Source organism: Cynocephalus volans, chromosome 11 (assembly GCF_027409185.1).
Source record: "Cynocephalus volans isolate mCynVol1 chromosome 11, mCynVol1.pri, whole genome shotgun sequence".
NCBI classification, from domain to species: domain Eukaryota; kingdom Metazoa; phylum Chordata; class Mammalia; order Dermoptera; family Cynocephalidae; genus Cynocephalus; species Cynocephalus volans.
In genome coordinates this window covers 108,787,608-108,802,413 of record NC_084470.1, presented here as the reverse complement: position 1 = coordinate 108,802,413, position 14,806 = coordinate 108,787,608, and the positions used below count along the sequence as shown (strand labels likewise).

General features: G+C 31.7%; 1 protein-coding gene across 1 annotated transcript in view; it reads left to right on the top strand.

Annotated features, from left to right (window-relative positions):
- The window catches only part of SPATA17 (spermatogenesis associated 17), a 245,377-nt gene that overhangs the window by 51,625 nt on the left and 178,946 nt on the right, over positions 1 to 14,806 (top strand). The window contains exon 5 of the mRNA XM_063115289.1: positions 6,975 to 7,078. Coding sequence (XP_062971359.1) covers positions 6,975 to 7,078 — 104 coding nt within the window. The remainder of the gene's footprint in view (positions 1 to 6,974; positions 7,079 to 14,806) is intronic.

The following is a 14,806-nucleotide window of genomic DNA, read 5'->3' as shown; positions in this document are numbered from 1 at the left end:
TTTTAAATCATTTTACTTAATTTTAGTGCTCCAAAATATTTTATTTCAGATTGAAAAGCTCCCTTTAAGGAGAATAGAAACTATAGTAACAAAAGGAACACTAGACTAAAGATCACTTAAAACAAAAAATTTGCAAAATGTCATAACTTTATTGGTTCATTTCCTCTTAGAGCTCTGGATCTATATAATAAAATTATAATTTACGAAAATTAACTAAACATCAAATAAACATGTTCTTTCGTTTCTTACTTGTGTCTAAAATATTTTTTAAAAATAAGAAAAGATTATATGATGGCTTTACTTAAAAATGGTTAAGTATGTGTCAAATATATATAAAAACTCGTATCAGTCACCTAAGCTATTTATAATACTATTTTCATATTTACAATACTATGAGGTGAGCATTTGTGTTTACAGTAATGACCTCTAAATTAGACAGGAAGAAATAGATAGAGATGGGTAAATTAATTCAGGAAAAAGATATTGAAGGTCTCTTGTATTCTGAACAGCATGTTAGGGTTCTGGAAATATAGAATGAATAACACAATCTTATTCACAGAAGAAAAGTATCCCTCAATGTCACCCTGAGGAAGAAGATGGGAAGGGGTCACCTAGACCTCTTCAAGTTTTTACCTGATGATGGATAGATATTTAAATGTCCCATCATCATGCAAAAGAATATTTCTTCTCCCCTTCTGTTACTTCTAGTACCAATATCATTGTGAAATGATTAAATAGATTTGTGGAGAAAGAAAGTATAAAGTCAAGTAGAGTGGGGAAATAGAATAATAAAGAGAAGAAACTGCATATGGAATAATTATCTATAATTTTCTGCAAAAAATACCTATTTAGGATTTTCATGTATATATAAAACTATACTTTCATTTATAATATTCATATATATTTATATTTTTGAATATTTTCATATATATATAGTTTTGACATGATTATGCAGTGATAACTAGTGAAAACTTCGGTTACATTACTATTTTTTAAATCTTTATTTTTGAAAATTTGGTAAACTCACTTTGCTCACTCTATAGTCTTCTGGAATGTTGAGCATTCTAATAAATAATAACTGAATTCTGAATAACTGAATTCTACTTCTATGCTCTCATATACATGTAAAGCATTAATTCTAATTCTAGGTGGATTATCATCAATGAATTTGTTTTCTGTGTCTTCATTTAAACTTTAGGAGAGAAGACATTTTTTCTTTCTTTGAATAGCATCAAGTTTACTCTGGATTTTCAGGAAAAAAAGATAACTCAATGGAGGGAAAATCTTTTCTATGAGCAGATGGCTTTTGGTATATCAAGATTTTGCCATTTGTTTTAGTGCTTAAAATAAACATTATTTATAAGACCACTTACATTTTGATGTTACTTAATGAGGAATATGCATCATTGATTTGACTAGCTTAAGAGGTCATTTAGAACTTGCCAGTTAACAAGCTGTAATCTGCTGAGCACACAATGACTTTGTTTAAAATTATCTATTCAGAGCTGATCAATGACAATCATTGTTTTATACCAATCACTTCTGAAAGTTTCTAATTACTTTGAAGGACATGAATAGGAGCCATTTGGGGGGGGGCAGGAAATTTGTAACCCATTCACCTTGAAATTAAGAAGAAATGTTATAAAAGTTCATTTTGCCTCTTGAAAGTACTTTTTTAAAAAAATTGTTTATTCACTAGTACTAGAACATGAACAGATAATTTAGGCAAAATTCAAAATGTCATTTATTGCTATAACAGAAAGTATAGTAGAATCTCACCTGTATTGTATCTTACTGTATATCAATTAGCTATTGATTAAACTGGGATCCCTATAATGTAAGAAAATGGTATCCTTTAAAGTAAAGAATACATAGGGCCAGCCCGTGGCTCACTTGGGAGAGTGTGGTATTGATAGCACCAAGGCCACGGGTTCGGATCCCTATATACGGATGGCCAGTTAACTCACTTAGAAGAGCGTGGTGCTGACAACACCATGTCAGGGGTTAGGATCCCCTTACCAGTCATCTTTAAAAAAATAATAATAATAAAGTAAAGAATACACACAGACTCTTTCCCTTTATATAGTATATATGTAAGATGTTTCAGAGAAAGAGTGCAGGCTTTGCAGTAAGACAGTCCTGGGTTTGTATCCTGATTCCACCATTTACTCTTTTACTGGTTATGTGACCTTGAGCAAATTACTTAATCTCCTTTTCTTTAATTTTAACATGGAGATCGTTCCCTATTCACAAGGATATTTGAGAATTAAAGCAGTTAGCATAATACCTGGCACATTCATTGAGCTCAATAAATTTTAGATCCTTCATTTCGCTGATGGCAGCCTCTTCTCCCACTCAAATGCCCAGACTCTTCCAGCTCATCTCTGGCCAAGCCACTTAAAGACTGATTGATTTTACTTTAGTGTGGATGAGTTTAACCATCATTTACTTATTATGCCCTTTAATACCCAATTGTGAATAAAAGGATTTGTCTTGCAAAGGCATTTTAGCCTGCCTTTGGGTGGATGTCTAGGGTGTTATGGTGTTAGAAGTTTCCCTGAGAGCACACCACTTATAGCCTCACTGGCTGTGGCTGGTGTTGTTTCCAGTGGTTGCTGGGTTTGGAGAGAGAAGGAGCCTATGTCATTGGATTTTGTTTGTTTGTTTGTTTGTTTGTTTGTTTGTTTGTTTGTTTGTAAAAGAAACCCTTCCCATTTTAGTACAGATTTTCAGCCAATTTCAATTTTTGTTCTTTCAGATGTCATTTCTCAGAAATGGAAATACCTACTACTTTGGTTTTACCTAATCATAAACCGCTCTCATTTCTTTCCTTTCAGTACTCCAGCATGCATCCTTTATGTTTGCTGACATATGTAATCTTATTTTATTTAGAATTTAATGATATTTTCCCATGCAACCTGAGTCACTTCTATTGCTGACCATGGATTTCCTGTCAGTGCATGTGATTACAAGTATTCTCTTCTTTAATAAAATTGTTACTTTATATGCAATAAAAATATGCTGAAACAATTGAAGTCCGCCAACCAGCTATGTGAGCTTAAGCAATTATTCAACCTCTCTAAACGTCAATTTCCTCTTCTGTCCAGTGAAGCTAATAATGACCCCCCACCTCAAAATGATGCTATCATGATTAAATTAGACAAGCCAGGAAAATACTCACTTATTTGCATGTATTATTTATGTATGTTACACATATTCCAACTGATTCTTCTTTTTCATTAGGAAAGTGGTTTGTATCAGTTCCTCCTTTTTTTTTGTCAAATTAGAGAGAGATAATTTCTAAATTCAGTATATAATTTTAGAAAGATAAACTTTTGAATCTTTAAAGAATTGATCTCTAAAATAAGATCATTTGAAAAGTATTTTGAAAGTCACTTTCTACAACTTTTTTACATTAGTTTGCTATACTACTCAGTTTTACTTTCTAGAATTATTGTCTCTGATTTAATTATTCTTACAAGCTGTCTTGCATATTTTCTGCTATTTTAACCATTTTCCTACTGGGAGCTAGACTGAAATACTTCCTCAGAAACTTTACATTCAATATCTCAGAATGTAAAATACCTTTTAAATGGCCATGTTTTAAAACAGAAAAATAAAGGATCAGAATACAAGTAAAACATTTTTCCTGTTTATTCTTTGTTGATTCAACATTCAACTTGTAAATATTTAGAATTATCTTTTAGATAAAATAGCCTAGGCTTTGGGGATAAAACTCAGTGTGCTAGGACCTAGTCCATAGATTACTCTTTCCTATTTAAAAAAAAAAAAAAAAATCTTTTTTGGAGGAAGAGGACTTTAAGGAGGGATATTAGAATTAATTCATATAGATGTGTAAACTTGGAAAATTTTAGGGAATGAAGTTAAATCTTTAGTAAGGCTAAGTTAATATTTCTCAGTATTTACTGTTTCTTCCTCTATTCCTTTAAAGAAGTTCAGGTATTTTTTCTCACAAAATTAATATCATACACTATTATTTTTGCTTTGAGTTTTTCTAGTAGAGGTTGTATTAGCAAAGATAGAACTTATGAAAGTTAATTGATTGTCATGATTACTGGGATTTATAAGATATCTAGAAGCCCACTTAAGTATGATCTCTTAGATCTCCAACACTCATCTACATAAAAAAACACTTTGATTATATGTTCTGGTAAAAATAAAACTACTTGAATGTCAGCGTTGCAGTAAGAGATATAAAAAGCAGATAATTTCAATAGAAATTTTCATTAATTGAAAATTGCAGTTTGCTTTGTTTCCAGTTTTATATTGCAATGGTTAAGAGAATGAGCTCTCTGAAGCCCTAATTTGATTCCCAGATCCATCACAGATAGCTGTATAATTATGGGAAAATTATGTAAAATCTCTTTTGAGCTGTTTTCTAATCTGTAAATAAGAGTATTTATCTCATGGAAGTGTTCTAAAGATGAAACGGATAAATACAAGCAAAACCCTTAGAATAGTGTTTGGCACAGGAGAACTTAATACATGCTAGCTAGTGTTATTGTTAAAGAAGTATTAAAATGTCATGATTAAAATACAAAACATTTTATTTACATATTTTGATATCATTGAATTTAAAAAGCCCATTTATTTTTTTAAATTCAATTTGTATATTTTTCATTTATTGTTTATTTATATATTATTTTAATTTATCGATATACAATATAGTTGATTTTCATGTCCCTTTACCAATTCCTCTTTCCCACTTTCCTCTCCCCCCACCCCATCAACATCATATCTGTTCACTTGTCTTAAGAAGTTCAAGGAATTGTTGTGATCATTGTGTCTTCTCCCCCCAAATTTATTTGTTTGTGTATTTATTTATTTACTTTTAGCTCCTGCAAATAATTGGAACATGTGGTATTTCTCTTTCTGTGCCTGACTTATTTCACTTAATATAATTTTTTCTCAGTCCATCCATGTTGCTGCAAATGGTAGTATTTCATTCTTTTTTATAGCAGAGTAGAATTCCATTGTGTAGATATACATAATTTTCCTTAGCCAGTCATCTGTTGATGGACATTTGGGCTGTTTCCAGCTCTTGGCTATTGTAAATAATGCTGCAATAAACATGGGGTACAGGTATCCCTTCGACATGATAATTTCCATTCCTCTGGGTATATACCCAGCAGTGGAATAGCTGGGTCATATGGCACTTCTATCTGTAATTGTCTGACGAACCTTCATGCCATTTTCCATAAAGGCTGCACCATTTTGCAGTCCCACAATCAGTCTATGAGGGTTTCTTTTTCTCTGCAACATCCCAGCATTTATCATTCTCAGTCTTTTGGATATTAGCCATCCTTACTGGAATGAGATGATATCTCAAAGTGGTTTTGATTAGCATTTCCCAGAAGCTGAGTGATGTTGAGCATTTTTTCATGTGTCTGTTGGTCATTTGTATATCTTCCTTTGAGAAATACCTGTTCAGCTCCTTTGCCCATTTTTTAATGGGGTTACTTGTTTTTTTGCTGTAAAATTTGAGTTCCTTATATATTCTGGATGTTAATCCTTTGTCAGATGTATATTTTGCGAATATTTTCTCCTACTCTGTTAGTTGTCTTTTCACTCTGTTAATTGTTTCTTTTGCTGTGCAGAAGCTTTTTAGTTTGATATAATCTCATTTGTTTATTTTTCCTTTGGTTGCCTGTGCTTTTGGGGTCATAATCATGAAGTCTGTACCCAATCCTACTTCCTGGAGTGTTTCCCGTATGTTTTCTTTGAGGAGTTTTATTGTTTCGGGGTGCATATTTAATTCTTTAATTGATTTTGAGTTGATTTTGGTATATGGTGATAGGTATGGGTCTAGTTTCATTCTCCTCCATATGAATATCCAGTTTTCCCAACACCATTTGCTGAAGAGGCAGTCTCTTCCCCAGTGTGTAGACTTGGTGCCTTTGTCAAAGATCAGATGGTGTAGATGTATCGGGTTGATTTCTGGATTCTCTATTCTATTCCATTTATCCGTGTGTCTGTTTTTATGTCAGTACCATGCCATTTTGGCTACTATAGCTTTGTAGTACAGTTTAAAGTCAGGTACTGTTACTCCTCCAGCTTAATTTTTTTTGCTCAGGATTGCTTTGGCTATTTGTGGTCTTTTGTTATTCCATATAAATGTTAGGATAGTTTTTTCCATTTCTGAGAAAAATGTCATTGGAATTTTGATGGGGATCGCATTGAACCTGCAGATCAGTTTGGGTAGTATGGACATTTTCACAATGTTAATTCTTCCCAATCCAAGAGCATGGGATATCTTTCCATCTTCTTGTGTCCTCTTCAGTTTCTCTCAACAGTGGTTTGTAGCTCTTGTCGTAGAGATTTGTCACATCCTTGGTTAACTTTATTCCTAAGTATTTTATTTTTTTGGTGGCTATTGTGAATGAGCTAGCTTTCTTGATTTCTTTCTCTGCATGTTGGAGTATAAAAATGCTACTGAGTATAGAAATATACTGTTGGAGTAAAACAATGCTACTGATTTTTGTGTGTTGATTTTGTATCCTGCAACTTTGCTGAAATCATTTACCAACTTCAAGAGTTTTTTTGTAGAGGCTTTAGGTAAAAAGCCTATTTAAAATATTTATTTCAATGCATCCAAATACAATCTTTAAGCCAGTTGGTTATGAAAAACAAAAAAAATCAATTTTCCCAGGAAGTGGAAATGGTTGGAATTTGTAGACAACTCTAAAATCTTTCAGTGGTTAATTTTACAGTTTATTATTTTGTGAAATAATTGTCAATATTTACAAATAAATTTTAATAGTATATAGTTATGTGTTATCTTTCTAATATAATAAGTCTATGAATACAACCTACATTTTTAACTAATATATTGGAAAAGCCTAGGACTTTATTTGACATGAGTTATCTGCCTAATTACATTGATTTTGAAGAACTATTAATGTTTTTACTAAAATGTTCAATGGCATTTTTTATCTTTTTATTTACATCAATAGATTCAGAGATGGTGGAGAGGATATAAAATTCGGAAGTATGTGTTTAATTATTTTTATTTGAAAGAGTACCTGAAAGCTGTTTCAGAGACCAATGATGCAATTAGGTGAGTAGTACAATTACAAGTTTACTAGGTAAAATTTTAGGAAAATTACTCAATAGAAGTTGATCATTACCCTACTTAGAAATACTTTCTAAAATTCAGTGATATTTAGACAGAAATTTAGTGATAAGGTATAGACATATGATTCTACTTACCTTAAAAAGTTATCATTATTATATTTTAAATTATCTTATAGTCTTGACTGTAAATTAGATTATGTATATAATATATTGGTTCTATGGAAAGTATTTTAATTTTAGCATAATTATGTCGTAATGTTATGGATTTATCCTACAGATGATGCCTTAAATAAAATAAGCCTCAGAAGCATTTTGAGTAACATGTTCAATAGCAAGAACTTGTATCTCAGAAAAGAAAATATCACAAAATATATTAAATAGGTTAATTTTTAATTTTTTTAAACACATAGGAAGAGAGGATCTAGATTTAGATTACAGGATATCCTCTGTAGATTTATACAAAGTAGAGGTATTACAATGCTATTTAGTCAGCTTTTCCAAAGCTCTTATATTGCATTTTCATATTACTTCAAAAATATTTAGTTGTTTTCTTTCATGATATGCTCCATTCTAATAACATATAAGTGACCATGTGCTTATAATACATTTAGATGAAAAGGAAATGGTAATTAATATTAGCAGACATTTATATATAGTTTGACAGTTTTTTCCATATACATTATCTTATTTTACTCTTACAATTTTTTGAACTAGAGAGAACAATTGGCAATAAGTTTTTAAAATAAAAGTTTTGTCTGAGACCGTAAAATAATGTATATCATAAAGAATATCTGAAAACTAGTTTCCTAACTATTAATTTTGTCACGTATGTTGTGAATATAAAAGGACCTTATCTTTGTAGATTAAATATAGAGAATTTGTTAAGTTGATTTCTTTGGAAAGAGCAGTAAAGGTTTGAGGAGGCTTCAACAGGATTTAGTCAATGAGAGAAGTTGGAAATGTCACAAACATGTGAACCATAGGGGGCTGCTATTCACTTTCTTCTTGAGAAATGTAAAGTTCTAGAGATTGCTTGGCTACCTACAAATGGCCAACTTGAGCTTTTCAGGAGGAAGAGCTAATAAAGTACGTGAGAGAGAAGGAATAGGAGCAGGGCTGGGAGTTGCATGAGACATGTGAGGCTTTAAAAGTGCATATTTGAAGAAGGTGCTTACTGTGAGGGTCATGCAAATGCCAATCCTGTAATTTTATAACCCTGAGAATAGGTATGTCCTTAAATTTTGCATTTTAGGGGCCTTACTTGCTTCCCCCTAGTCCAAGCCCTGAGAAAGTCATCAAGGAAAGAACAGGTAGAAATGTGGTTTTGGAAAGGCCTGTATCTTCTATTCCACAGGTATTTCCATTAATCCTTGTTTTCATCCTTATTTTAATGGGCATATCTCTAGTCACTAGAGTGTCTGTTGTATGAGTGCTGGCAATTTGTTTGAGAGTAGAATTCTTTATCATTTTACAGAGATATTCTCTTATTTCTACCTCTCAGAGTTTTTAAACCAAGAATGGAAGTTGAATTTAACAAATGCTTTTTCATTATCTATTGAAATAATTATATATGATTCTTTTTCTTTTTCACCTATTGACATGCATAGAAGTATATTATATTAATAGATATACTAATATTAAACCATCAGTGTATTTTACAGATACATCTAACTCTGGGCCATTGTTGATTACTCTTTTGATTTTTTACAAAATTATATTCATGTTGTATATAGGACACTTACACTTTTGTAAGTATAATTGGTTATAATTTTGTCTCTTGTGTTGCAATTGTCAGGTCTTGGTATTATGTTTTTGCTATATTTATTAGATGAATTGAGTAAGTTATATGACATGGGAATGACTATTCTTTAGAAGTTTAAAAGAAATAGTTCATAAAACTCTCTGGGCCTAGAGCCTCTTGGGGTGGGTAAATCTTTAACATTTCCAAACCTTTATTTAGATTTTATAAATCTAAAAGAGTCAATTTTATTTCTTTCCAGACAAGTACTTAGTTCAATGACATTTAAAAATATATCATGATATTATTTATAATAGTTTGACTAAAATATATATTTTAGTTGTTTTATTCCATTTATCATTTATCATTTTTATTTTGATTATTTAAAATTATGTCTCTTTTGTTATCACATAGTTAGACTTACCTATTTTATTGTTATTTTTCAGAGAAATACCTCTCAGACTTTGTCTTTTTACTTATTTTTGTTTCCTAATTAAATATCTTGGTTTCATCTTAAAAATTTTTATTTCAGAATTAATACATATCCACTGTACAAAAACTGAAAATACTAATAACCTGAAACGAAATAAACAAAAAGTCATTATAATCTCATCACTCAGAAATAAACACTATGAATGTTTTGATGTGTGTTCTTCCAGGCCTCTGCCACTTAATTGCTATCTGACATTGGGCAAATTCTTTAACTTCCCTTTCTCTAAATCTCCTCATCCATAAGGTGGGGGTAATAATAGAATGACTACATAGTTTATTATGATCATAAATGAATCAGTATATGTGAAATGCTTAAACAGTTCCTGGTATATCATATGCATTTAATAAATGTTAGTTTATTATTTTCTTTCTGTGCTTACACATGTATACTTTATTAAATGGCTTAATATAGTATAGTATTGTTAACCTCCTGTCTTTCAATTTACAAAATATTGAGAACATTTTCATGTCAATAAATATACCAAGATCATGGTTCACGATAGCTTTTTTAAAAAATACATCCTTATTACATATGTTAAGTGTTCTAATTTTTTGCTATTTTAAACAACATCGAGATATTTTTTTACTACTCCTGCTCCATATAAAGTTTCTTATAGTTCTTGCTTTGCAAGTTTATTATTGCTTATTACTTTTTAGTGATTAAAGTATTTAGGCTACTGCTTGTTTCTATGTGTAGTATTGTCCACATTACATGTATTTTGATACATAGTGTTCTCATTTTCTATGTGCATTTTTTACTCCATCTTTGGAATTCATTTTTCCATTTTCAGTATTTGGGTTTTTTCTTATAATTTATACATTAAACAAATTTATTTCTAGGTTTATTGTGTTATAGTCAGAAAGTATGGTCGGTACAATTATTACTTTAGGGAATTTATTGAGTTTTTCACCTTGTATATGTAATTTTGTTTTAGTTGTTCTCTAAAGGCAAATAAATGGATTTTGTTTTTCCATCCAAGCTAAGTTGCATTTCAGTCGAGCACCAAAATGTTTACCTTCTCATCTTAATTGTTATTCCAACTTCTCTTTATCTTGCTCTGTGTTTCTACTTTTTGTTTTCTTTTATATCTAAACTATGATTTGTTTGTAAACTTTTAAAAACTTTATATGTATTTGACACATGACTCCACTCTAGTCCCGAGCTTCAGCTTCATTTGAAATTGAACTTATCTGGTAACTTTTTAAGCTGAATATCCTTCCCCTCTCACTATTTATCAAATAAATTGCTTAGTCCTCCACCAAGCCACCTGCTCTTTGAATACAGACTTCTGTCATCTCTTGCCTGGACTCTTGAGATAGACAATTTTAACAGTTCTCTTTTCTTCTTGTTTTACCATTCTTCAACACAGACAGTATGAAAAGAGATCTCTCTCAAATCACTTTCTCTGCTTCAAGTCCGTTAAAGTCTCTGTGCTGCCTTTAGAATAAGATTCACATTTCTTAGAATGTCATATGTCTTCTAGTCTCATTTCCCTATGCTCACCCATTCTGAATGTCTTGTCAGTTTTAAAAGGCATTAATTTCCTTAGACCTCCAAGACTTTGCACATGCCATTTTCTCTTGACCTCTCATCTGCCATGCAAATATACAAGCTACTTAAATATTGGTTTTGGAGCTAGGACACTTCATCTGAGCGCCTAAAGACTCTCATGCAAAGCTATCTGATACCACCTACCCTGTGGTATTATACTTACTTACATGTTTGCCTTTGCCTTTGTATTGTGAAATCAATGGGGGGGGGGGTCAGACACTCTATCTTAATTATCTTTGAAACTTCAATGCCTAGCACAATTACTGGCATATAGTAGGTCCAAGGTAATATTTGCTGACTAAATGTTCACAGAATGAAAAAATGAGTGATAGTTATAGTTGGAACACTACTATATTTTTTACTTTGTCAGATAGCTGCAGTTTTGAGAATACCGGGTTTTTCTTTGACTTAATAACTAGTGATTTAATATTTATTTCAGTATAAGGGCCTGGCACTAAGTTAGATGTTGGGGATTCAATAATTAACAGGATAGACTTGGGCTAGCCTTTGTGGAGCTTACAGCTTAGTAAATAGAAATCATAACAATAACCACAAAAGCAGATAACATTTATAATATGTTTTTTATGTGCTGGAAAGTATGTGAAATTCTTAGTACCATTTACAAGCAAATGTTAACACAATGTAGTCAAATTCTCTGACGTTCTGAAATCACTCTATCCTCTAATATTCAAAATAAATATAGCTTAATCTTCAAACTGAATTCCAGTGCACCCCACCTTTCAATACCCTCTGGTTCTTAATTAGCTTTTTTTTTTTTTTCTGGTGGCATGTTTTGGATGAATTCTTTATTCCACTCTGTATTTCATTCACTTTCTGCATTTACCTGCTGCTTTTTTACACTGCTTTCTCCTCCGCACTTCTTATGCTGGTCAACTATACCACCAATAGAAGGCAACTGTGAGCAACCTTTCACTGAAGGTTTAATGTGATGGGTAGGAGGGGTGAAGATGGTGGTGATGGTGTATAAAGTATAATATAATAGTGACAACTCCTAACAATTCAGGATTTTCTCCACATGGGTAGTTTTCTTACGGTTTTGTTTGCTCCATAAGACCCTGCTTAGTATTTTCATGATTTTTCTTTTTCACTTTCTTTTTCTTTTTTTCTCTCCAACCCTTTCTCTTATTCGTCCCTCTTTTTTTCCCTTACATTTTTCACCTAGTTTTAGGTTCTCAGTCCGTCTCCAGCTCCCCAATACTCTCAAACTGCTGTGAATAACTTTAAAGTTCTCTGTTACGTTCTTATGCCAAGTAATTTATCTTTATTTTTTCTTTACCCTCATCGTGACTTACTGGTTTTATTTTTCTTAACTAAAAAGTCCCTTAAAGTATTGTCCTAAACCAAAGAATATTATATCCCAACGATGAATAATGCCAGTCCCTTAGACTGAGCAAGCAACTGTTGTATGTTTAAACACACACACACTCTCTCTCAATGTCCAAGACGTATAAAAATAAGATTCTCTCCTTCCCTATCCTCTAGCCCTCTGGTTTTCCTCTTCTGAAGAAAACATTTTTTCCAATTTAATATGTATTATTCCAGAGAAATTCTATTTATATCTGAGCATATATGTCCTTCATTTTTAGAAAATTATACCATAAACACTGTTCTCTAACTTGATTTTCTCTCTTAGAAATAATAACTTGAATATTGCTTCATACTTAAGGAACTTCCTTCTATTTTTTTAATGACTGCCTAGTAGCATTCTGTTGTATGAATAAATCTTAATTTATTCAGTCAGTTGTCTAGTGATGGATAATTATTACTTATTTTTGGTTATCACAAAGATAGAGCTTCAGTAAATATCCTTGTATGTATCTTAGTTTTCCTTATGCCTTTGTTCTCCTGTATAAATATTTAGTATCAGTTGGTCAGATTCTCCAAAAACTTCTGTAAATAATTTGATTGAAATTTCAAGAAATATATAGATCAATTTTGGGGGAAATGACATCTGTACCATAATGAGTTTGTGATTTAAACACATCTCATTTACTCAGATCTTATTTAAGATCTTTTTTAATGTCTTTGAGTGAAGTTTTAAAACTTTTAAAAATCATCTGTTAAATTTATTCCTAGGAACCTTTCTTTTTTTGTTTCTTTGTAAATGATATCTTTTTGAAATTGCATTTTTTAACTGTACCTGGTATATAAAAATGTAATTAGTTTTTTTAATATTAATATTCTATCCAGCCACCCTGCTAAAATCTTATTGATTTTAATGGTCTATTGATTTGGGGGGGGGGGATTCTCCATAAATGATCATACCATTTAAAATAATTATAGTTCTGTTTGTTTCATTTCAATCTTATTCTTTTTTTTTCATCTTACTGCATTAATTAGGATCTCCTGTTCAGTGCTGCCTAGAAAGATGATAGTGACATGGTGGTTTTTAAAGAAAAAACTTTTAATATTTTACTAAAAAGGATATTAATTCCTGAAAATTTTTATTACATAGTTTCTCAGATTAAGAAAATTTCCTTCTATACCTAATTTACTAAGTATTTTTTAAATATCATAAATGAAGTTTGAATATTTCCAAATGCTTTTCTGCATTTATTGTGATGATTATATTACATTACTTTTCTCTTTTAATCTGCTAAATTTTGAATTGCATTTACCATTTAAGCTTATTAAATATGTTGCTTATCTTATATAATAATTGAGAGAGAAATGTGGAAATCTCACATTATATTGATTGGAATTGCGAATTTGTCCCTTTATTTCTACCAATGTTTGCTTTAAGTATTTTGTCTTTTTAATTTTTGTTAGGTACCTAAGGTGTTAACAGTTTTTTGTTTAATCTTGATGAATAATCAAATCTTTCATATCTATTTTCTCTAATTTCGGGTCCGCCACCGGCTGACCCTAACAGCCCTAGCCTCGTTCTTTGGTGGGCGAGCAAATGGCCTGGATTCCTCTTTCCCTCCTGTCCCCTTTGGAAGGAGATGGGGGAAGAGAGCCGTGAAGAGAGGTGAGCACACCACCGGCCCCAACCAGCCCGGTTTAAAGGACACTCAGAGGTGGCAGGGGTTCTGTCGAGCAGTTCCGTTTATTATCACACAAGCACTTGCTTTTAAAGACAAATGGGGAAGGGAGGTTTTTTACATAATCTTATCAGCTTAAAGGTCAAGAGAGCATGCACCCTGTCTCAATGCCTAGCTATTGCAACCACGAGCGCAGAAGCACATATTTGGCCAATAAGGGCTAAGGCAAGGTTCCCGCAGACACCCCCACCCTACTTCCTCCCAGTGCCGTCTTAGGCTGCCACATTAATACGCCCTTGTGGGCCCATAATGGTGATGCTCGTAATGTCACTTAAGGTGGTGTTAGTTTTTAAGGCCCGACACTCTAATAATATTCTGTTTTGTTTATTTAATCTTGTATTAGCCACACTAATGTTCTTTTTATTTATTTCTTTTTTATTGAAATGTAATGATTATACATATTAGTGTGGTAGACAGTTGAATATCAATACCTGTGTACAATGTGTGATGATCAAGTCAGGATAATTAGCATATTCATCATTACAAAATGTAATAATTTTTAAACTTTTTACCTGGTATATAATTTTACGTCCTTTTATTTTCCATTTTTCCATATTTCCATATTTTAGATATATCTCTTGTATGAAGCATAAAATGGATTCTTATATTCCAGTTTTCTGATATCTGTCTTGTAACAAGAAAGTTTAATTTGCTTATATTATGTTATCATAACTGAAAATAGATAACTATTGGTTGTTGGTATCAATTCTCATGGTGGATTTTTTTCCTTTGTGTTGTCCTATGAACTCATAGTGAGCTAAACTTTATTTGTGACAATCCTAAATGCCACTTTCTTAGCTCCATTGCTTCTTACATCTCAGCTTTCCTTTCTGGAGTCATTTTCTTTCTTCTTGAAACTTATCT